The sequence below is a fragment of the Mesocricetus auratus genome, unplaced genomic scaffold (assembly GCF_017639785.1).
Source record: "Mesocricetus auratus isolate SY011 unplaced genomic scaffold, BCM_Maur_2.0 Super-Scaffold_100010, whole genome shotgun sequence".
NCBI classification, from domain to species: Eukaryota; Metazoa; Chordata; class Mammalia; order Rodentia; family Cricetidae; genus Mesocricetus; species Mesocricetus auratus.
Window position 1 is genome coordinate 8,013,734 of NW_024429194.1, and position 24,062 is coordinate 8,037,795.

At 41.7% G+C, this 24,062-nt stretch overlaps 1 protein-coding gene across 1 annotated transcript in view; it reads right to left on the reverse strand.

The window, feature by feature from the left end:
* The window catches only part of Man2a1 (mannosidase alpha class 2A member 1), a 156,337-nt gene that overhangs the window by 65,893 nt on the left and 66,382 nt on the right, over positions 1-24,062 (reverse strand). The window contains exons 8-12 of the mRNA XM_005077169.4: positions 20,580-20,757; positions 14,933-15,138; positions 12,514-12,696; positions 8,292-8,406; positions 6,811-6,881 (exon numbers count right to left, since the gene is read on the reverse strand). Of these exons, the coding sequence (XP_005077226.1) occupies positions 6,811-6,881; positions 8,292-8,406; positions 12,514-12,696; positions 14,933-15,138; positions 20,580-20,757 (753 nt within the window). The remainder of the gene's footprint in view (positions 1-6,810; positions 6,882-8,291; positions 8,407-12,513; positions 12,697-14,932; positions 15,139-20,579; positions 20,758-24,062) is intronic.

Consider the following 24,062-nt stretch of genomic DNA (forward strand, 5'->3'; position numbering starts at 1 on the left):
CAAATGTGCATCATATTCTAATCGACTGATGTCATAGCAAAACCTTTGCTTTCATAATGGGCCTACTAATTGATGTTTTACGCATTACTTCCTGCATAGCCAAATGTGCATAAATCACCCCTGGTGTTAAGCGTGTGTTTCCTATAATACACTAAGAAGTTATATATTAAGCAATCTGATGACAGATTGCTTCTATCTTTTATGATTTCTTCCCATATCTTATACAGCCATTTGAACAATATTCTTCAATGATTTGGTTCCTGGGACTCGTTCCAAAACAAACAACTTAATATAAAAGAGGCTCTTTCCCATAATTAGTTTCATAAAAATTAACAAACTCATAAAAGAAAAAATAACAATAAAACGTGGCTTGGATGTAAGTGGCTGATTCATGATAATCATACAACTCAAAAACTAGAAGAAAAGACATGCACTGGGCTTCTAAGCACCAATGCCCACATAAGCACTGGCAAGCATCATACAGACTGGTTAACTGAGACCTGAGGCAGGCAAGGTGGGGGGTATCCACTTCCTAACAGCCTTAAAGAGCATCTCCCAACAGAGAACCCAAGTTTCAAAGGCATGGGGGGAAATGTTCTGAAACAGAAAGGGGTTTAATCTCGTGCTTGTTTCTAGAGACTTACACCTTGTACTCTCTTCCAACTGCTGGCCAGCAGGATATCAGTTCCATCAGCCCTGTGGTCTGTGGACAGCATAGACCACACTGATGTGTTCACTGTCAACGTTCCTGAGATCTTTTTGTTTTCATGAACGTTGATAGGAAACTGAGAGTCAGCCATCATGTAAACTGGAAAGGATCCTTTGTTCCACTAATATAATAGATGCTACTTCATCTAAGTCAATGAGAAGGTGAAACAGTATTTCAGAAATTAATTCATGATTCTTGATGCCATGAAATAAATAGAATAATAAGGATGAGGAAAAGATTGTGGGGATGGCAGAGCCAAAACTTTGCTTCCCTAAAATTTTAGGCAAAATGCATGCTGCAGGTACATGCTTCCAATTCCCTTAGGCCCAGCCCTTTAGAGAGTTTTATTTGTTCTAAATTCTATTTGGTCCTTCAGGCATATTCTAAAACAATCTCAACAGATTATAGGCAGGGTGAAATCAGAGAACTGGTCAAAGATTAACTTGAAAAAGTCAAAATTAACAAAATAACACAGACCAAATAGATACAAACTCTAATTCTTCTCACAGGCAAGTTATATTTAAACAGAAAAGCATCTCAGGGGAGTGTATGAACTCAGCTCTTAAATCTAATGTGGATTCATACAGCACTGTGCTACTGGGCTTAGAGACCTGTGCTAGATAAACTCAGTTTTTATGGTTTTCAGACTCTCCAGTCCCACCAGCCAGCAATTCTCCCCCAAAAAGAAAACTTACGAAATAGTTTGGAAAGGTAAGAGCATTTGTGATGTTTTCAGAAACTGTGGATGGTCTCAAACATGGAATTCTGATCCATTCCTGTTTTCTATTTACAGCCTTGAATTCCCCTAGGATAAACATCTAAAACGTGATGCACCATTTGCAGGGAAGCAAACTATTGAACTTCCTGGAGTTACACGCTTAATTGCCTGCTAACCAATGTGGAGTCACTTCTATCCAAGCTTTCCAGCACACAGAATCTGAGTCCACAAGTATCCTGTAGTCTTTATCAGCACTGCTAACAACCTTCGTCTCTCCACAGCTGAGCGTTAGGTAAGCTTTCTCTGCACACACCTCCTCTCCTGAGACATAATCTGGACAGGAGCAATGTCAGTTCAAGTCATGAGTCTCAGTTACATTTGTAAACTACAGACGCTTCTTCCAATTAGATTCTACAATAATAAAAAAATGTTATAACAGAAAAAAATGCCACGTATAGTAGATACTGAATTCTAATCCCTAGATATCCCATTTACAAAGCAAAAATAAGGATGAAAACTTGGGTTCGTCACTTAAATTCTGCACTTACATACCTGATTAGGTATATCAGGTATTTTCTTGAGTGCACTCTCACTCAGTACACACAATATCATTGGCATAGCCAGTGAACATACAAGCCCTCTGAAGTCAGGAGCCCCATCACCCAGTGGCAGCTTATGGCAAAAGAACTGCTCACAGAAATGCAGAAACACTCAATGTCAATTACAACAACAAAGTACTGAGTGTGAAAACAGATCTGACGAGTTGAACTCACTCAGACATCTGTGGGTACCTTCTACACACCCTTGTCCTGAAGACTCTTCCAAACATAAGCTCAAGGGTGTTAACTTCATGAAAATGCAGTATTTAGATGAAGCCTAAAATCTTAGATGTCTCATAATATGAAACTCTAACATCTTAGATGATGAGTTACACAAGCTCAAATCTCTACTGGATTATTACTTTATTGGTACTAAGCTCATCAGGAAGCATCCTGGCACCCTACCTCCCAATATCAAGTAGAGGGCATAAAGGTGGAAGCTGAACAGGACATGGAACACAGTACATGTTCTATGTATATTATTGTCTGAAATTTAATATTCTCTTCAATTAATCATTAGATATGTCATAATAAATCTTGACAGTGAATACTTACTGCATTAAAGACACAGGCATGGGGGTCACCGTAAATTACAGAAATAAACATGTATGACAATGAAAGAAACCCAGTCCCATTACTCTGTATTATTAATTTTTACTTGGAATACAGTAATTATTAATAGTACAAATAGTTTCTACTACCAATGATGCTATAATTGAGTGAAATTATTGCAACATAATTATACTGGCAGAAACAGGTCACCATCAACTGCCAAACCATATAAATGAGCTGTGTTAGACATGATAAGGATGGAAAATTGGAGCCACTATTTTAATGGAATGAGATGTCAGATATCTTGGAGGATGAGTTTGTTTTCCTATATGGCAGGTATGTGAGCAGTGGTAGACAGTAGGTCACACATGATCATCTCCAGAGATGAGAACTATCACCCCTTTATCTTATAAAAAATATATGCTCCTGCAGCATCTTAAACAAATGCCACTGGTCAAACTTGGGGGTATACATAGAAGGATACAAAGAGATCCATATTTATCACCCTGCACAAAACTCAAATCCAAATGGGTCAATGTCTCAACATAAAGCCAGATATACTGAACCTGATAGAAAAGAAAGTGGGGAGGAGCCTTGAACTCTGGTACAGGAACTTTCTGAACACAACACCATTAGCACAGGCACTAAGATCAACCTCATGAAACTTGAGAAGTTTCTGTGTGGCCAAGGACATCATCATTTAGATAAAATTGTGCCTACAGAATGGGAAAAGATTTTTTTTAACAACTATACATCTGATAGAGGACTAATATCCAAAATAGATAAAGAACTAAAAAGAAAATTACCAAGAAAACAAATAACCCAATTTAAAACTATGGTACTGTTCTAAACAAAGAATCTTCAAAAGAGGAAAGTTAAATGACCAAGAACACTTTGTTCAACATATTTAGCCATTAGGGAAATGCAAATCAAAACTGCTCTGAGATTTTTATCTTACTCTTGTCAGAATGGCAAAAATAAAATAAAACAAGTGACAGCTCATGCTGACGAGTCTGTGGAGTAAGGGAAACACTCATCTGTGGCTGGCAGGAGTGCAAACTTGTACAGCCATTGTGGAAATTAGTGAGGAGGTTCCTCAGGAAGCTGGGAATCCATCTGCCTTCAGACCCATCTATACCACTCTTGGTCACATACCTGAAAAACACTTCATCCTGCCAGAGACCCTTGTTTAACCAATGTCATTGGGGCTCATTCGGCCCTGAATGGGACGTCTTCAGACAAATCTCTCCTCTTGGGGCTCAGGAATCCATGTGGGAAGGGGAGGCAGAAAGACTAAGAGCCAGAGGGGAAGGAGGACTCCAAGGAAGCAGTGTCTTCCAGACACAACAGGACTGACACGGATATGAACGCAGAGACCAAGGCAGCATGCACAGGGCCCACACAGGTTCAAGTCAGATGGGGTCCCTATGCTGAGAGGTGGGACATCGACATAAGTCCCACCTCTCAACTAGAAACTATCTGCGATTGGCACCCACTTGCGAAGGACAAATCAGTTTCTCCAATGGAACCTCACTGGTTATACATATCACCACTCCTCAGGGCAAGTCCATGCCTAGGAGTAGTTAGCCAACCCAAAGCAAACTCAATGGTGTTTGTGTAAACTTTTAATCTCATTTTGCTTTGTTTGGTGGGCTTGAGACTTCCTCTTGGAACTAGCCACTCTAGAAAGGACATGTGTAAACACTGGCAAATGGTTGCCCCAACTAGACCCTCAGCCACAGACAGCGGTGACTTCAAGCAATGAGAGCAATTTTGCCAAGACAAACAGGCCTGCCAAGCTTGGTGGAGTGCGGTCCCAAACTCTGGCCTAAGCAGGAAATGGACACAAGTTCTCTAGACTCCTAAGAGGCATCATACACTGTATTCAAGACTCTACAGTTGAGATGATTTTTGCTTGTTTGTTTTGAAACAGACTACTAAACATTCCTATACTTCCTATAGTAGGTAGTAAATTTTCCTGGAGAATGCTTTGAGGAGTTTTCTGAGAGTAGTACATGTAAGTAGAGGCCACCAATGCCTGAGGTACTAAAGTGTGACAATACGAGACTGAAGACTAATGAGCAAGAGGACTACAGTCATTCAACGATGAACAAGAGTGACGGAGGACACAGGGGACAGCAGAGTGACGGAGGACACCAGCGACAGCAGAGCGAAAAGTCAGGAGACTTCACACTCAGAAACATAAGAAATGCGGAGGGGAGGTCAAGATGAATTCTGGGGACCAAACAAAGAAACGAGAAAAGAAGAGGGCTCCAAAAGAGAGCACATGTGCAGGAAGCCAGAGGATGCTATATGGGAGCATGGGGGGTGCCACGGGAGGGCATCCAGCCAGCAAAGGGCAAGGCCGACAGGGAGCTCATTTCTGTCGCTATTCTACAGCACCCACTTACTTCTGGGTGAAGTTAACCCCGCTCTTCTCTCTGTCTCTGTCTCTCTCCATTTAAAGGAGAGGAAGTAAAGAAAAAAAACAGGGAGGAACAGAAGAAGTGGGAAAAAGGGAGAAAAGGATTATTTGCCAGTAAATATCTTACTAAAATTTAAAACCTCTTAAAGATAAACTTGTAATAGTAATTTAAATACATTTATCTCAAACTAAAATCATCTGCCATGGTTTGAATGTTCTTGTACTAAGTAAACAAACCATGCTGGATGCCGAGACCCTGAAGACACACAGTCAGGCGATCTAATCTGGGCTTTGCCCTCATGAATGGACTGGCTAATGTCAGAGGAATGGGCTCATTAACTGCAAGTAGTTTCTGATAAAATGGTGCTTTAACACTACCACAACTAGTCCTTTGACCTGCCTTTCACCAAGGGAGGACTCAGCACAATGGGAGGACTCTGCACAATGGGCGGACTCAGCACAATGGGCGGACTCTGCACAATGGGCGGACTCTGCACAATGGGCGGACTCTGCACAATGGGAGGACTCTGCACAATGGGAGGACTCTGCACAATGGGAGGACTCAGCACAATGGGAGGACTCTGCACAATGGGAAGACTCTGCACAATGGGATGATAGTATTTTTCATCTTTCCCACTGTGAATGTTTGGTTTATTTACATTAATAAGTTGCTACTCAAATAAGAACTGCACTCATAATTAGAGCTAAATCTAAGCACATTCTAGAAGATTTACAAAGACTATGAGAAACACTCAGTACTACAATTCTAAAACTTTCGGTTTAAAGACTCAGAAGTGTTTAACTTGCAAGACCAGCAAAGTAAAACCACTGAGTCCTCCTTCGTTTATAGCTACTGCCATTCTTATAGCTAGGTGGCAATTTTACGAGTATATCGATAACTAACATAACTGGTAGCTATCAAAGAAAAGAAAATTTGGTTTTTTTTTTGTTTTTTCTAGACAGGGTTTCTCAGTAGCTTAAAACAACATAGATTTGCTGAGTGCTTCATCAAAACCCAACTTCACCAGCACTGTACACTGTCTGTAATCTACCGCATTTATGTTCCATGATTTCATACTTAGTTAAATCATGAGTTAACTTAAAAAATTTACCTTTCAATTTGTAAGTCGTGACACCAAGTTTCTCACTTCAACATTAAAAATAAAGTTATATTATGCAAAGGTACCACATGCCTACGCTCTTGGGTAGCAACTGACAAATAACTTGGTCAGGAAACAGAGGATGGGAGAGGACCAATGCAAACAGCTGCACCTCTTCATGAATCAAAGGCTTCCACCATTATCCTGGCTTTTATTTACTTAACAAGCTGACCGTTTACTTCAGTGTACACCAACAATGCCGCAGTCCAAGGAGCAACAGTGGGTTTCCAGGGAAAATGTAAGAGAAGAAACCATGGTCTACCAGTTACTAAATTATTTCTTCCTTTAAAATAATTAGGATCTGGGATTGATGAAAATCAAGAAACTTCATGAAAGATCAATGAAGAAATTCAATAATATATAAAAACAGCATTACAAAGATGAGGAAATGCTTGGATCACAAGCTATATATTTGCCATCCTTTGGCTTCCATTTGTAAAAATATTATAATCATAACAACAGCAATCACTGTGCCAAGTTAGTTCTGAGCATTGAATATAACTGTCATGGAAGAAAACCTATTTCTTCAGAAAAAAAATAGACTTAAAGAAAAATTTCCTTAAAGTATTGTTGAATAAAGGTCAGATCCACAGAAACAAAAATTGCCAAGGAAGTGGGAAAAAGTCTACGAGTAATTACAGACCTACCTTGGCTCCTTTGCACTCAGTTGTATTACGGATTTTTTTGGCAGAGAATCTTGTGAACTTTGCTTCATATCCTGTAAGAAAGGCATAGTGTTTTTAATTTTACTTTTAAAACTAAGCATTGAAATTAGCTATCAACACTACCTTGTAAAATTTTTGGAAAGAATAAATATGGGGGCAACAATTCTCTTTCAAAGTATATGAAGCATGTAAAAATTCAAAGCAAATAATCCTAATTTTGTTTGTGTGTGAGAGAAAGACAGATATCTCTCTCACTCATTCTCTTTCTCAGAGACAGAGACAGAGAGATGAGACCATCAGAACCAAGCACAATATGCATTAGTGGGCTAGAGTTCACAATCGCACAATGGGTTGCTCCATCTTCTAACTAAATAAACCCAAGTGCTAGAGAAAATTCTCCCCAAATCTTTGCATTCTTTATCTCAGATCCTTAGGAAATACACATTTACTTCTTTTGGTTTTTTTTTTCACTTTAAAATGAAAATTTGTAATCATGACTTGATTACAAGCATCCATTTAAGAAAATATTGAAGCTGCATCTCTAATTCCATATATGTAAATTCAAATTGCATACAAAATTCCAAATCCCAACATTCATAAAAAGATGCCAATGATAACTCAGCCACCATTTTAAACATCCAAGTTGTCAGGAGGATGTGCAGAGGGTATTAGCCATCCTCTATATGTGTAGAGGGTGCCAGCCATCCTCCAGATGTGCAAAGGGTACTAGCCATCCTCCAGATGTGCAGAGGGTGCCAGCCATCCTCCAGATGTGCCGAGGTTGCCAGCCATCCTCCAGATGGCTCTTCCTGAACGAGGGGCAGCACGTTCCTTTCAGTGCACTCTCTGCTACACTAACTCTTCTACAACCTCAACACCAATATGAGCCAGGCAGACATCACCATGCTATTCCCACACAATGAAAACGAGCTAGGAAAACTTTCAAGGCCCTCACAAGGAGGTCCTGGCAGAGGCCAAGAGCTGATCTAATTCCTTAAATCTGCACCACCAATGCACATGTCTCAGCACTGTCCACAGTACTCAGTGAACCTATCCTGACACCAAAAGGACCCTTAAAATAAGTTTCACTAAAAGCAGATTAGGGAATTAAAAAACTCAAGTATCAAGAGGTTTCTAATTATAGTCAACCAGAATAATGAATTATAATGCCCAGTTGCTTTTACAATGAAAGTGTTTGAAAAGCCTATCAATCCATTTTACTTACCCAGAAATGAATTCACTGGGTCATTGTTCATGCTAAGATTTAAGTATAATGAATTACACACAGAAATCAAATGCAAACATACCTATAGGAAAGAGACGGTTGAATATGCAGACATTTGCACAAAGTGATACAAATTCTTTAAATAATGGACAAAACAAGTTTTATACTTTAATATTATTTCAATGGAGCTTCTAAAAGAATCAAATGGTTTTTATAGTCATAGAAGAAAATAACTAACCATCTCTAAGAAGGAGTCAGAAAGCTGAGATTGGTACATCTTCTTATCCTTTAAAATGAGAAGAAACGCAGAGTCTCCAATTATCTTCTCCAAAAAGTTTAATGACTGAAAGAGTCTGTAAAGCAAAATTTTATTAGTTCGAGAACTGAAAAATTTGCATATATTTTCATTTTTACAACAATGGCCAAACCACTTTCATCTTATATTCACAAACCTAAATACATAAAGATTCTATATGACTAGCTCTTTGCTTTCCTCTAGAACTAATTATTAAGGGGAAAATGGTAGATCACAGGATTCCACCAACAAAGGTTCAGTTAAAATAAAACTCTCCTGGACATACCAAAGTCACACCAACATATCCAAAATGCTTACAGTTCTTACAAATGTGCCAAATAAGAAAATCTATAATAATTACAAAAGAATACATTACATACATTATTTACTTCTTAACCCAAGAAACATTGGGTGTTAATAGAACAGCAAAAGAAAATATGCTATTAACTCTACCTTAGCAAAACTATCCAATTTGTCTGTAAGCTATTCCTGAGAATTAACAGTGACATCTGGTTGGATTTATTTCATGTTCTTGCTCAAGACAATTAGGAAGAAGAGTTCTCACAGATCTGGATGATAGGATGGTCTTCATCTTTGTTGCTTTTCTTGATCACTGACATTAATAACTACACTCAAGTTTTACTTTGTGTCTGAGGAACAAAAGCAGAGCTAAGAACCCGCTGATTCCCAGCTCTGGAATACCCTGTCAGTAGATCACAATTGCTGAGGCAACCCCTGGAGAAAAGGATTTGGTGTAGATTTGCTATAACTTTCCAAACCCACACTTGTAGAAGGCTTTATACACTAAGAATCCTTAAACAAACAACTGATGCAGGGATCCGCAATGCAAAATAACTTTGTCAACCATGTCAGTTGATGGGAATGACCTATTGTACTTAGAGCACCGACCATCACTCTCTCTATTGCAGGGAGCAATCTGGCCATCTATGTGCTAAAACATGTTTGCTTACATTTTGCAATAGCAGCAAAACTCCATAAAAGATTCTGGACATGGGTATGGTCTCAGCACACAGGAGGCTGAACCAGTAAGATCACCAAAAATGTGACACCAACCAGGAATACACAGTGAGTTCAAGCCTGAACTACAGGCTTTGTCTCAAGACAAACAAAAAAAAAATCTCTAAATCAATTAGAACACACACACACATACAAAACCTTCCTTTTGCAGAATGTAAAACCTTAGGTGTACATGATCAATATTATTAATAAGAAAAACTTACATAGTAAATCTATAAACTAATAACAAAATCTTATGGGCCCTAGTTCTTACTATAATCCAGATAAATTACTCAGCATGTCCTCATGTTTGCCCTTAGCATAGGTGTTCTCAACAGACTAAAGACCAGAAGGCTGAAGGTAGTTTAGTTAAGGAGATGATTCCTTCAACCCACGCTCATTTGTGCTAGCTGCGTGCCCCTCCTTATCAGACAGCTAAGCCTGTAGAGTCGTGTTCGACAATCGTGTAAGCCGAACATGGAGCCGGCATATTAAAAAGTGCCAATTAAAGTGAGTCAACAGCACCGTTGATGTGTTCGTCTGTCCGATGCACATGCAGCGTCCCAATGCGATAGCACCGGGGGGGAGAGGAGCAGTCCCCAGCCAGCTCCCCATGGCACACCAGCCTGCTTTCTTTAAAGCAGCCAGATGAAGCCCAGTGAGTAAGCTCAGGAAACTCCGGGCAGAACATAATTTTAAACATTTAAACCTCTCATCAATGTGAGACTTCGCCTCTCGCACCCTAACGTGAACTCATCCTGTTTCTACAGAACTCGGCTCAGAGAACACACACTCGGGGGCCAGAGTTGTCTGTTTATGGTCATGGCTGATGTTTAAACAGCTGGTACCGTGCCTGTCAGTCAACAGTCTCATCTGTCCATTTGGCTTTCTCTTGCTACTGCAACTACAGCACAGGGAGACTGAAAGACTTCCACATCTTTCCGCCACTGCCGTCTTCCCTGCTATCAGCCGCACTGTCTACCTGGGAAGCTAAGAGCCGTCACAGTGTCCCAGGAGGCTTCATGCCTTTCCTGTCATAATGAAAAGTAGCCCTCCATACGCCATGAGACACTCTCTTTTTCCACCTTAAACAGCCTGGTCTCCAGAGCGAAGTCTGGGACAGCCAGGGCTACACAGAGAAACCCTGTCGGAAAAAAAGGGAAAATAACAAATAGGCAAATATTTGGCTACTGTTGAGAGCACAGCTCTGAGACTCACACTGGGGGAAAGAGAAAACGTTGGAAGAGCCTAAATCCCTAGGGCTCTGTGGAGTTGGCATACTGACTAGGTGATCTACGGACGTTTAAATATGACATGAGGATAAACAGGGTGAGATTAATCATGCTTGGAATTGCTTTTACTAGCCCTCAGTCCCTCACTCACACAGCTGCTCGCAGGTCCATGCCTGCCAACACGTGAATGAACAGCAGTCAACAGAAGACAGGAAGAAAGCGCCAGTGCTAACCGCCTCTTTGTCGCTAACTCTCTAACACGTGTTTTGAAATCTCTTTCTTGAAAGTGTCTGTGCTAATGACTTGATAATTGTTTACGACTTTTCGGTTGAAGTGTGAAGTACTGGCAGAGTAAATTCACAAATGTCAAGAACAATTTGAAAATGACTGTGTCTTCCCGCCCCCTCTAACAGGAAGTGCTGCACAGGCCTGGTTTATTAAGCGTAAGTATCAGAAACTACATTGGGTACCGAGTGCCGGCCTCCTACAAAGGCCACGAGACAGAAAGTGAACAGAAGTTCAATGTCCTGTGGCCAGGAACCTTTGCTATGGGAGCCGGATAGAGCAGGTGGTTTGAGCATTGGCCTATAATCCTCAACCTGTCAGAGGCAAGAAAAAGGACAAGCAGGTATTGACCTTGCTTTCCAGCTGCTTTCTAGAGAGAAACCCTGACCCCACCACCATGAATTCCAGCTCAGCCTCTGCACAGAATACGTTCAGGAAAACCTGTTTCTCCCAAGAAAACTGAGAGAATATGCAAGACGCTGCCTTGGACAGAATTTTTGAAGGAATGAAATCTATAGTGAGGCTTCAAAAATATCTGTTTCCTCTTCATTTCTAGAAAACCAGTTAAATTACTGTAACTATAACTTTAGCAGTTAGTACTGTCAATTGCAAACCAACTGGTTAGTATTGATCTCACGTGCCCCATAGACTTTTCACCTCCAAGAATAGTTACAAAACAATTCAAGTTTTAAATGTATAGGAACATCACAGCATGTGTCTGATGATTTTACAATACTACAGAGTATAGCATCTTGTATGCGTATTTCTTAGCAAAGGGAATTAAACTAAAAGGTCCCATGCACGGTAGACAAATTCTCCACCACTCTCCCACCTCCGCACCCCTGCACAACAAGGTCATGAGAACCTAACTGAATGACAGTCTGCACAGTCAAAGGCAATGGGGAAGATGTCTTGTCCAATGTGAAACCCTCCTGAGTGGAGCCCTGCGCTGAGTTATCCAGACAGGCACGATGATAGAGACCCCCAGCACTGAAGGTCACTTTCCCACTGCTGGGAAGCACTGGTTACAAAGATGTCAGCCCTTCCAGGCCACAGTGTACGCGCAGCTTCTAATTCTTCAGTACTATTCTTTAATCTAAGACTTCTTTAGAAATAACTGAGTGCCTGCTTCCTCAACTGTCCTTCATCTCCGTGCCCCGGCCACCATTCGCACTTCCACCTGCTCTCGTCACCCGTACACAAGTGACTTATTCCAGTCCTTTCTGGTTACCCTTGTATCCTACGCCTGGCAGTGCCCCCCTGAGAATATGTCGAGCATCCAAGAACACCTGTATCCAACAGGAGACAGGGTCGAGCTGCTGATAAAGACGTCAGCCCGACTGTCAAACTGTACTTAGAGACGGCAGGACTGGCTGTAAGACAACGCTAGCCCCCTGGAGCCTGAAGTCAGAAGCTGGGGCTACTATGATGCTTCCACAGGGCTCTGGAAAATTGGTGATGTTTGTCTATAGCAATCTATAGAACAAATAACACTATGTATGGATCTGATATACACTGGTAGCTTCATCCCCAGACACACACACACACACACACACACACACACACACACAATCGTATGACTCGAAGTTAAAAGGATTTTATGTCAATCTGTGTTTCTATAATGGCATTACCTGGTACCATAATCCACAACCACCCAGTCTTTCGAGGTTCCTGTGATAGCATCATGGTGCTGAAAGAGTCCTAGGTTCCTTCTGGCTTCTGTCAGTGTTGTGTAGTGTGGTGACGAGAGGAACTTACTTATCTTGTATTTCTGAGCTTGCTTCAAGGCCAAATAGTAAAGAATTTCAGCAGTCCTAAGTGTATAAAAGAATCATTAGTATATTTTCTGAAACAAACATTTTAGCTTATCATCACTGAGGCTTTTGCTGCTGTTGCTTTCATATTTGAAACAGGGTCTTACTATGTAGACCAGGCTAGCCTTGAACTCATAGAGATTCACCTGTCTCTACCCACTGGTGCTAGATTTAACACATACACTACCATGCCTGGCACACTGATGATTTTCAAATGTAGTGTTTAAAAAGAAATACACAATTTCAATGCAAACTCAATCAGAAGATACCAACGATAATTTTTCTAAGAAACCAAAACAGTACCTATCTAATGTATTTAAGTTCTCGATCACCAGTGGAAGCAGGCAGTGAGACACCAGGCCTGGTGTGAGCTTCTGACACACCGCTTCCAACAAGGCCACACCTCCTAATCCTTCCCAAACAGTTCTACCAACTGGGAGCCAAATTTCAAATCTATGAGCCTGTGAGGACAAACTACCACAGAAAGCAAGTAAGACAGTTGTTGTACTGAATGTTTTTGTTTAGAGTTTTATTTTGTTTTCTACTTTGTAGGCCAGACTGCCCTCCAACTCCTGCAAATCCTCCTACATTAGCCTCTTGGGTACTGGCATGAACTATTGTCTGTCTTTTTCATATGTTTTAAAGACTAAAATGGCTTTAGGACAAGAATGAGAGCTTATGGTTTTGAAGACATGTTTCTCAACAGGTTTCTTTTAAAATGTTCTTAAAGGCAACATGGACTAAAAGGTTCTGCATAACAAACATGCTACAGAGAATAGATGAAGGCTTCTTAAAAATCTATCAATAATTGGGAAAAAGGAGACAAAGAAGTGCTTTTTGTAAAAAGTCATGAGCGATCTAAATTGTAGAGATACAGAAAAGATAGAAATAACACCATTTCTTTGCCAGACTCATGCCATGAGAGTGAGCTGGTCAGAGTTAAACAAATCCTATGTATGCCCACTTACATCATGACCTTCCTGCTTTGGAATATAGTAAAAATAATAATAATAATAACAATAATAAATATATATTTATACACTCTTCTTTCATGCCTGAGATTTTCTTTAAGAAATGTATGATATTGAAAACCTATCTTTCTAAAATGTATTCATTCACAAGACACTAACACATGAAAGAGGACGGGTAAGACTTTAACAGCAAGACTCAGCTTGCAGGGGCTGGAGAGATGGCTCAGTGGGTGGTGGCCATGGCTGCCCTTCCGAGAACACTTGGCTTTGGTTCCAGTTCCCAGCATCCACATGGCAGCTCAAAACCATCTCTAACTCCAGTTCCAGGGGATGTGGTACCTTTTTCTGGCTTCCCCAGGCATCAGACACACATGATGCACATATATACATACATATAAGCAAAACACACATATACATAAGATAAAAACAAACAACTCTTTCAAACAAAAAAGATCATCTTGAAAATTCTTTTCTCAGCTGGGTCATGGGTGAAGGGAAAGAAGGCTTGGGCATCTCAGGCTACTTCACTGCACAGAACATCTGACTGGGTGTCTCAGACACCTGTTCCTGATGTGACCACATGTGGATAGAGCCATGTGCATGAAACATAGACTCCAGGTCTCGGCTGCAGTGGCCACATTTCCATGGCTCTCACAGTGGACATCCCAGAAGCACAAGGCTCGCTCTGTCGCCGAGGGACAGTTCTTCTGGGCTGTGCTGTCTGATGCTCTTCTGTTTGCAAGCTGCATTTCCACAGAAGCCGTTTACTTACTCAATCAACCATCTGCTTGCCCCCTCAATTCTTATCTCTTTCAAATTCTGTTCTTCTCAGCAGAAACATCACATCTAGAGAAAGGTACTTAAAATAGACCAGAGCCGAGATGGCGCCTCTGCAGTTCTCCCACAGAGAAAACACACCGGCCACTGCTGGGAAGTCCTGTGTGCCTCTTCACTCTGACAGTTCAGCCTGCCTGCGGGTCACACGGCAGTGTCACCTCATGTTAGCGCAGAACAGAGACAATTCAGGAAAACTCACTAGAGATATACAGGATATAAGTTGAAGAAAGCACAATCCAATAAGCTGCTTTTCCCTCAGCACAGGGAAAGTGTGATAATTTGATTACACAACAGAGACATATTCTGATTGCATTAAAACTGTAGTTACATTAAATATATAGCACCACAGAAAGGATGCATACAAACTCTATTAAAATGCTATGGTGATGTAAAGAATGAACACATGGAGTCGTTTCAAGGCCTAGTACCTCAAGCGAGACTCCATGATCCTATCCATCCGTTTGTAGAATGGTCTGGATGTGAAGTACCCACTCCAATAGTGATCGTCTCGGTCGGCGTAGGTGAAGAAGTCTCCACTCAGGACGGGGAACAGGGACTGGCCACTCCTCTTCTCCGCTGCTGCTGCTGCTTTTTCCAATGCATCAAAATAATCAGATAAAGTTCCAAACTGGATCTAGGAAATAAAGTTGAAGAGTTGTATTTTAATTATTCAAGGATATCCTAGAGTGGTTACTTCTTACACAGAAAGGAAAAATTCGTAAGTATCTGGGAAGAGTTTGCAAGTTGACGTGAGTACAAAGGTTACAGTCACGAGTGAAACGTGGGGAACGGAGGGTCCCACTGACTCTTTCTTTGACTTGCACCATGACCCAAATTTAACTAAGAGAAAACGTGCCTATCTAAGCAGTTTAAAGAACTATCTGGATCTACAAGTCTATAGACCCAAGAAAAACTTACAAAGGCTCAAAATGCTGAAGGATTCAAAGAGTAGTTCAGATGAACAGACTGGTCAGTGGTAAAAACTTGAAAAGTACAAAATGCTCTGGAAATCTGGAAACATGTCTAACCACAAGGCGTCTCACATATCATACTTCTCCTGACCTTGGTTCTTGTGTGAATGGCGAGGCTTTCGGAACGACAGGGAACTCACAAAGTGGACGTCCTCTACAGAGTGGAGGAGAAACAGCAGGAATGACAGCAGCTGCAAGGCTGGCACCACAGAACTGCCTAACCCTGAAGGGACAGGTAAGACGGGACGGGCAGACCCTGGAAGAGGATAGCACACGGGAGGGCTGTGATGGGCCGCACTCCATAGGGGCAGTCACTGCGTGGGACAGCAGAGGGCACACAAGAAGGACAACTGAAAGAACTCAGCACCTCGTCACATAAAAACAAAGTAAGAAATGGTGAAAATGAGGGTCTCGTCAGATGAAGGGATTCTGACAAACCCAACAGCAATCAGCAAAAGACCACACACAACTAAAGTCATTAAGCTGATTACAATGTTAAACTACAAAGGCCAGGGGCATTTTATACATAGAATATATCAAATTCATGATGTCAAAAAGTTATCTGCTCCCACCCAGAACCTCAGATGCAATACAATCCTAACATGAGATCAAAGTTTTATTGGTTTGTTGTTGCTGTTTGTTTATTTGCAGAAATTAAAAAGTTTGCCTAGACACATATAGAACTACTATAGGCCAGTGGACCACAAACCCTTTGGGGGATTGAGTGATACTTTCACAGGGGTCCCTAAGACCACCGGAAAACACAGTTATTTATAGTAGAGTCATAACAGTAGTAAAGTTACAGTTATGAAGTAGCATTGAAAATAACTTTATGGTTGGGGTCGCCTCAACACGAGGCCCTGTTACAGGGTCACAGCGTTAGGAAGGCTGAAGGAGCAGTCACAGCAAAAGTCTATCCTGATCCCAGCCTCACGCCATCACTGCACCCTATTCCAGACGTAACTGTGGGTCTGAACATGAGGCACACTGAGCTTACCCTGAGGAACAAGGCAGGGTACGAAAAGATAGCTGTGTGCCCATGTCTGCTGCAGATCCACTTACAATAACCAAGCTAAGGATTCTGCCTTGATGTCCGTCAACGGATGGATGGAGAAAAGTATGCAGCGCATTCACACAATGGATCATTACAGCATAAACAACAACACACCGGACCCAGAGAAAGGGGCAGACCTGGAGGTCACCACACCAGACACAGAGAAAGGGGCAGACCTGGAGGTCACCACACCGGACCCAGAGAAAGGGGCAGACCTGGAGGTCACCACACCAGACCCAGAGAAAGGGGCAGACCTGGAGGTCACCACACCAGACCCAGAGAAAGGGGCAGACCTGGAGGTCACCACATGGGACACAGTTGAAAGGGGCAGACCTGGAGGTCACCACACGGGACGTGATGAAACACACACACATGGAGATCACCCTGATAAACCATTCTGAGTCAGAAAGTCAGAGAAACGAGTATAATGTTTTCTCTCATGTGTGGACTCTAAAGGGAAAAAGCAGAACTAGAAAGGGATTGTCAAGAGTGGAAAGGGACTCTCATGAGGAAGAAGCAGGTTAGCATGGGTAGCATGAACACAACAGCTGACGTGTGTGTGAAAACACAGGGGAGGCCACTGTATGGTGCAGGTGCCACACACCAGAAGAGGAAGACACACAGCATCTGGCTGAGCCCAGGGGAAGGGAGCATAAGCAACCACGTCTATCACTGTGGCTTGGTTCTGAGTCCCCAGAAGGCTCACGCTTGAACACCCGTTCTCATGCTGGCGCGGGGGAGGTGGTGGACTCTTCAGAAGGTGGGTCCTAAGCAGAGGACACAGCTCACTGGCTGTGCTCTTCCAGGAAGAACTGGGACCCTCAGCATCCCTCTCCCATGCCCTCCCACCATGGTGCCTAGCTGCCTCACACGACCAGAAACACAGAGACAAGGAACATTAAGATGTTGAAACTGTGGGCCATGAAGCTCTGGATCCCCTTAGTGTGCCTACCAAATGACAAGGGTCCCATTACACGCCCACATGCATTCATATGGTAGTCAAAGACTGCCTAACATAACATGGTCAAGCAGTTTTATTTGTATGAGAAAGAAACTGAAAACAGCCTAAATCTCAAACAACAGCACAAATGTTTAAAGATACCACAGACACTGGACAAAACACAGCACAGCAGCAGAAGGAAGAGAAGTCTCCGTGATGGGGGTGAGTGCTGCACTTACCTGTGGATATAAGAACAAATACTTAGAACGTAGTTAGGGACACCGTGGCTGGCAGTGGTACTAAGTGTCTCCTAGGGCCAATCAAGTCTCACCAACCTGACTGCTTGAACATGAGCTGAACAAGGTCAACAACAGACTTGCCAAGGGGCCGGGGAAAAGACCATGAGGTCTCAAGCCTACACAAGGAACTACAGGTAGTTAAGGAGTGCTGAGAGGGGCCAAGTGGTCTTCCAACATCTATACCAAATGGTCAGCCCTGAAAACATATACACACGTGACCTTACACAGACCCAGCAGGTTATATTTAAGGATATATACATATACACGCACCAACAATAAAAGAGGCCATGGATTTGGAAGAGAACAAAGCTAGGTATATAGGAGGCTTTGAAGGGAGGAAAAGGAAGGAAGGTTGATGTAATCACAAAAGATAAAGAAGTAACTCTTTAAAAAGAACGAAGAGGGTGTTTGAGACTGCAATGTCACCCAAAGGAAACAGGCAGAAACGTGTGATCCCTTCCTAAGAAACTCAAGGAGAGAAGGGAGGGAGAGCTCAGGGTGTCTCTGCAGCAGCTGGCGGGGAAGTGGGAGGGGCGTGAGAAGCTGCTTCGGAGCGTGATGTCCTGAGCTTGATGCCGGGTGATGCTCACAAAGGAGTCTTTTAAGCTAAAAAAAATCCTCTGCTTAACCTTCTGTACAAATTTTTTTGTATGTGATACTTCATCAAATTACCTTCAAAAAGGGAAAATAACAAAATTAGGGCAAATTCTTTAGGGTCCAATAGGAAATTAGACTAGAAATCATTCCCAAATAAGACGCATTTAGAGGGCTCAGTGGACAAAGCATCAGTCACAAACATGAGGACCGGAGTCAGGATCACCAGAGCCCACATAAGAAAGCCACACCGCAGTGTGCATCCACAAACAGCACCAGGGAGTGGAGCCGAGTGGGCACCGGAACTCGTCAGTCAGGCAGCTGCCATATACGTACACTCCAGGGTCAGGCAAGAGACTCTGCCTCAGACAGTAAGGTGAGGAGTGATCAGGGAAGGTACTCGGCGTGAACCTCTGGTTTCCACACTCATGCACACAGAGTAAACAAACAAATAAAAACAAAAATGATGCATTTAGAAGTAAGATATCTTCACACAGCCTTCTCTGAGCTTCACTCAAGACTTACATACATTTCCTTTGCTCAACGTCAAGTGCTGGCAAAAATTTAACTGTAAATATTTGGGATAATTTTTTTTTTTGTGGGCTGGAGAGACGTCTCTGTGGTTAAGAGCACTGGCTGCTCTTCTAGAGGACCCAGGTTCAAGTTTCAGCACCCACATGGCAGCTCACGACTCTGTGTAACTCCGGTTCTAGGGGACCGAATGCCCTCATGCAGGCCAACCACCAATGCATATTCAAAAAAAAAAGATAAACTAATTTACTTGGTATTATAGAAACTCACATAGTGAACGTAAATTCTTACCACAGAGGCTATGACTGACTGAGTTTTAGAACTTTCTCCACAGAGACAGCACTTCCTCCCACAGGCCCACTGTGCTGTGGGTAGATGCATGACTATGAGAAACACATTGAAGAGTGAACCTCCTCACACACTCGCTCCAAGATGCATGACTATGACAAACACATTGAAGAGTGACCCTCCTCACACACTCGCTCCAAGATGCATGACTATGACAAACACATTGAAGAGTGAACCTCTCGCATACTCTCTCTAAGATGCATGACTATGAGAAACACATTGAAGAGTGACCCTCCTCACGCACTCACTCCAAGATGCATGACTATGAGAAACACATTGAAGAGTGAACCTCCTCACGCACTCTCTCCAAGATGCATGACTATGACAAACACATTGAAGAGTGACCCTCCTCACACACTCGCTCCAAGATGCATGACTATGACAAACACATTGAAGAGTGAACCTCTCGCATACTCTCTCTAAGATGCATGACTATGAGAAACACATTGAAGAGTGACCCTCCTCACGCACTCGCTCCAAGATGCATGACTATGAGAAACACATTGAAGAGTGAACCTCCTCACACACTCCCTCCAAGATACAGCTAAAACAAGACTTTGCTGACCACATGCAACAAATGCATCAGATTGAAACTTGTCTTAAGTAAAGAATGAGGAAACTACAGCCTATCCAGACTCAAATCACTAAATAATTGCTAATTTCTGGTATGATAAGACAATGATTATAGCTTTAAGCGAATTCTTATCATTCAGACATCCATTCTAAAAATGCTAGGGATGAAGCATGGCACCTGAGATTTGTTTGCAAAGGCTGCCAGAGGACATATCTGAAATGAGGGTGGCCATGAGTGCTGGAACTGAGCTATGGTGCTGAAGAGGAGGCAGCTGCCTCTGCCCTTTTCAGAACACTTTAAATTTTCCACAAGTTAAAAAAAAAACCAGTAAAAATCACAATCACATGATTCTTTTCAGGCTCTTCTCACTTAGGAAAAATGCAAGTGTATTCTCTGAAAACAAGACATCTGTAAACTCATGACACACTCATTCGTAACAGCCAGTCACATGGCTAAGCCACAAGGAGGTGGCTGACAGAAGAAAACAATAAGCTACCCAGGCTGTAAACAAAGCAGACACCACTGAAAGAGAGGACAGGCTCAGTAGGGACACAGCGATCCCTCTATAACCCAAGCACTAAATGTCCTCACATGGGGGGGGGAGAGTAAGGGTGACTTTGAAAACGGAACCATGGGAGAGGGTGAGCTTAGATTTGTGGGGAAGAGTAAATCCCGGGATGCAGGACTGAGACACTGGACGCCGCCCTGGCGCCTCACTTCAGGATGGAGGCTCAACTTCACAGACATCAAGACCCTCTCATTACCTTCACTTTAAGATGGGGTTGGGAATTCATGTAATTAAATAGTTGCTCGTAATTCCTGTACTGCAGATCCCACTCTGTGTATTCACTGAACCGGAAATCGTCTCCTAGAGGAGCCAGGAGAACTTTAGTACGGAAGAGTTTGGACTTCTTCCGGTACTGATCCAACAGCATTTGAGCCCTGTGAAAGAAAAGGGGGAAATCTGAAAAGTTTTATCATGAAAGAGCAGACACTATAGCTCAGTAAAAAGGCAATCTGGGATTTCAAAAGTGTATTATATGAAAAAATACTATTGATTCAAAAATTAAAGTGAGATTTATAAGACAGACGTTCCCCATCGCATATTGTCTATTTCAAATGGTCATAAATTCTTATTGTAGGGAAAACACACAGTTTTCCAACAGACGTTCCTTTGAGGACCCACAGTGAAGTGAGACACTAATGTCGTCCTGGAATCAACCCCTTCCCAGCCACAGCATTAGACTCCAGACAGCCCACACTTTAGAGTAATCTCGTATGGGAAGACATAAGGCTTCCCAACTGTATATCACACTGACCTTGGCTCTACTTTAATATTCTACTTTCTAACTTAATACAAAAAAACCTCAAATAGTCAGGTAAAACATAGAAGAAAGCAAACTTTGGAAGGCATTAAATGGTATTAAATCATAACCCATAGTATTTTATAGAATTTTATGTTTTCTTCTCCAGAGGAACACCAGCTCACTGCACACCTGCCATTAACAGGCCCATCTCTGTCACACTGCCCTTACGATCAACCGCTCACGTATGGGAGCCGAATTCACTCTTCTGGTTGCTCCATCGTGGGCTTTGAACCATGACCCCCAAAGCCAGCCAAACATAATGTGCTGATGCCAGCAACTTTCACACCTCAGACTAAGTATTCTGGAGGCGCACCTTTGGGGATGCCGAGTCGGAGCAGCGTTGAGAAAACAGGAGATAGGCCCATGAAATTAAACAAGCAGATGACCCCGTCTTCAGTGTAGAGAAAGTCAAAGCTTAGGAAACTGGTGTTTAAACGACAAGGATGGGTTTTTGCCTAGTATTTCAATTTTCACTTCAAAGATTATCCAAACATAGATTACAATTCCCAATATAAAACTCACGAAAGTACCTCAGAGGACACCAATAAGCAGTATTTTATATAAGTAACATTCAATTCAACTTAGAATCCCATATGGAGTTTCTGAAATTTATAGTATCTGAAACTATGTTGCAAATAAAATTTTAGCAATAATTTAGTAGCTTGATAAGAAGAATATAACCATAGTGATCACATATAATATATAATTCTTAGTTTTCTGAGATTAGCATTTGGTTAGATATTTAATCTTTATTACCGAGTGTGTAACATTTCATTTCATATTTCCTAAAAAATACTTTTGGTTATTACTTATAAATTCAAATACACACGAACCACATATAAACAGATTAACCACATATGAACAGAATTTCCTCCCCAGAAAAGGAATAAAAAGAAACACACAACTACATTCCTGAGGCAGCCATAATCTATAAACAAAAAAAAAGAGGTTGACTAATAGATGAAGTAAAGCTTAGATATATGTGGCTTATAACAAAAAGAAAAGACAGTACAAACCCTGCCATGCCATTTCCTCTGACATCCTCCCTAACCTGTGAGCCCAGGTGAGAAAAACCAGCTGCTGCTTTATCCCTTACAGCGTGTGGCGGACACTTGAGATGACAGATGGATGAACAGCTCCCTCGCCAGCACCACGTCTGAAGGCCTGTAGCTACTACCTGCTCCTGACTTCTTCCGTGCTAACAACTGTCAACTAAATCCATAACTCTAAGATTAGTTGATATTCAGGGAAAATGGGCAATTTCAAAATACAATGGCAGGTCAAAAATTAAAATGGTGGATGCTATTTGCTCTTTTGAAATTAGAGGAAGCCAATGAGCCGAAACTATCAAAGGATGACCCCTGTCTATTACAATTAAATCTAATTTTCCTTAGCTCCTGAACAGGGAAACAGCATCACTAAGATGGCTGGAAACTCTGTATTTGATTTCTTCTTATGACCAAGTTTTAAAAAAAAATAAGATGATATGAGAATATTAAGTTGCCAGAAGAGTTCACATTTCAAAAAATTTCTAAAACTCTACACAAGTATAATACAGGTCATTCTCCCACATCCCCTGAGATGCCTGGAAGCAACTTGAGAATCACTGGAATTCAGTAGTATGTGTATTTTTGAGGGACAATCTGTGAAAGGTTAAATGACATAGCAATACAACTACACAAAATGCTTTTGTTCCTCGTAACACACCTCCTGCAACAGGCACCTTCATCAGCACCAAAAGACCAAAGGGGCCTCCCCACCTGAACGTCTGGCTAACCTGAGGCGCTGCAGACAGCTGTACGTGCAGCTGCCTGCTAAGTGGACAGGCAGCGTCGCTCACGGCCAGCCTTCTCTTTCCACCACAGCACATGCTAATTCTCAAATGCCTGACCAACCTCTCCTGGACCCGGTCAGTAATACAACCGCAGTGGGGTGAGAATCTGACAAAACCCAACTTCACCGGCTCAAGAAGGCTGCCACAGGTCTGTCACAATGAGGGGCATAACTCTGTTACGACAAGGACTCCATCAAGGTAAAGGGCAGGTATCACTTTCTTCCTCCCAAATATTTTAAAAATATTTTTTCCATTTTTGAAATTAAAATGTAATTATATAATTTCCCCTTCTTTTGACCCCCCTCCAGCCTTTTCCATGTAACCCCCACCTCCACTCTCTCTTAAATTCATGGCTTCTATTTCTGTAATTGTTGATCTGCGTGTGTATGAATGATCTGTGTGTGTATGTGTGTGTATGAACGATCTGTGTGTGTATGTGTATGAATGATCTGTGTGTGTATGTGTATAAATGATCTGTGTGTATGTGTATGAATTATCTGTGTGTGTATGTGTGTATGAATGATCTGTGTGTGTGTATGTGTGTCTATGAATGATCTGTGTGTGTATTCAGCCTAAATTTATAAGAAAACCTTTAAGTGCCACTTTACTAAACTACACATTTTAAAATAATTTTTAAATGCACAGATATGATACCACATAAATCCCAATTTATTTATGAGATTAACCACATATAAACAGAACTTTCTTCTTGTCCGTGTACTACCATATCAATTCATCTAAAAAAGTTATTCAGCCATCCCCAAATAGCCTCCCCTTGCTTTCTCTCAAATTCATAACCTCTATTTCTGATACATATATATGTACCTATATACATAAGACATATATACACATGATGAATTAATATATTACACACCTCTCACTTTAAGTGTAGGAATTTAACTTTATAAGAACCAAAGTGAGAAACTGTAGGTAACTTGAAATGAGAAGTTTCCTTCACAGGTGAACTTTGTCTGAAGAAGTGGCCCATCCTTGTGACATTTATTCATATGTATTTAAATATAAACAATTCTAATTAAAGTCCTCTA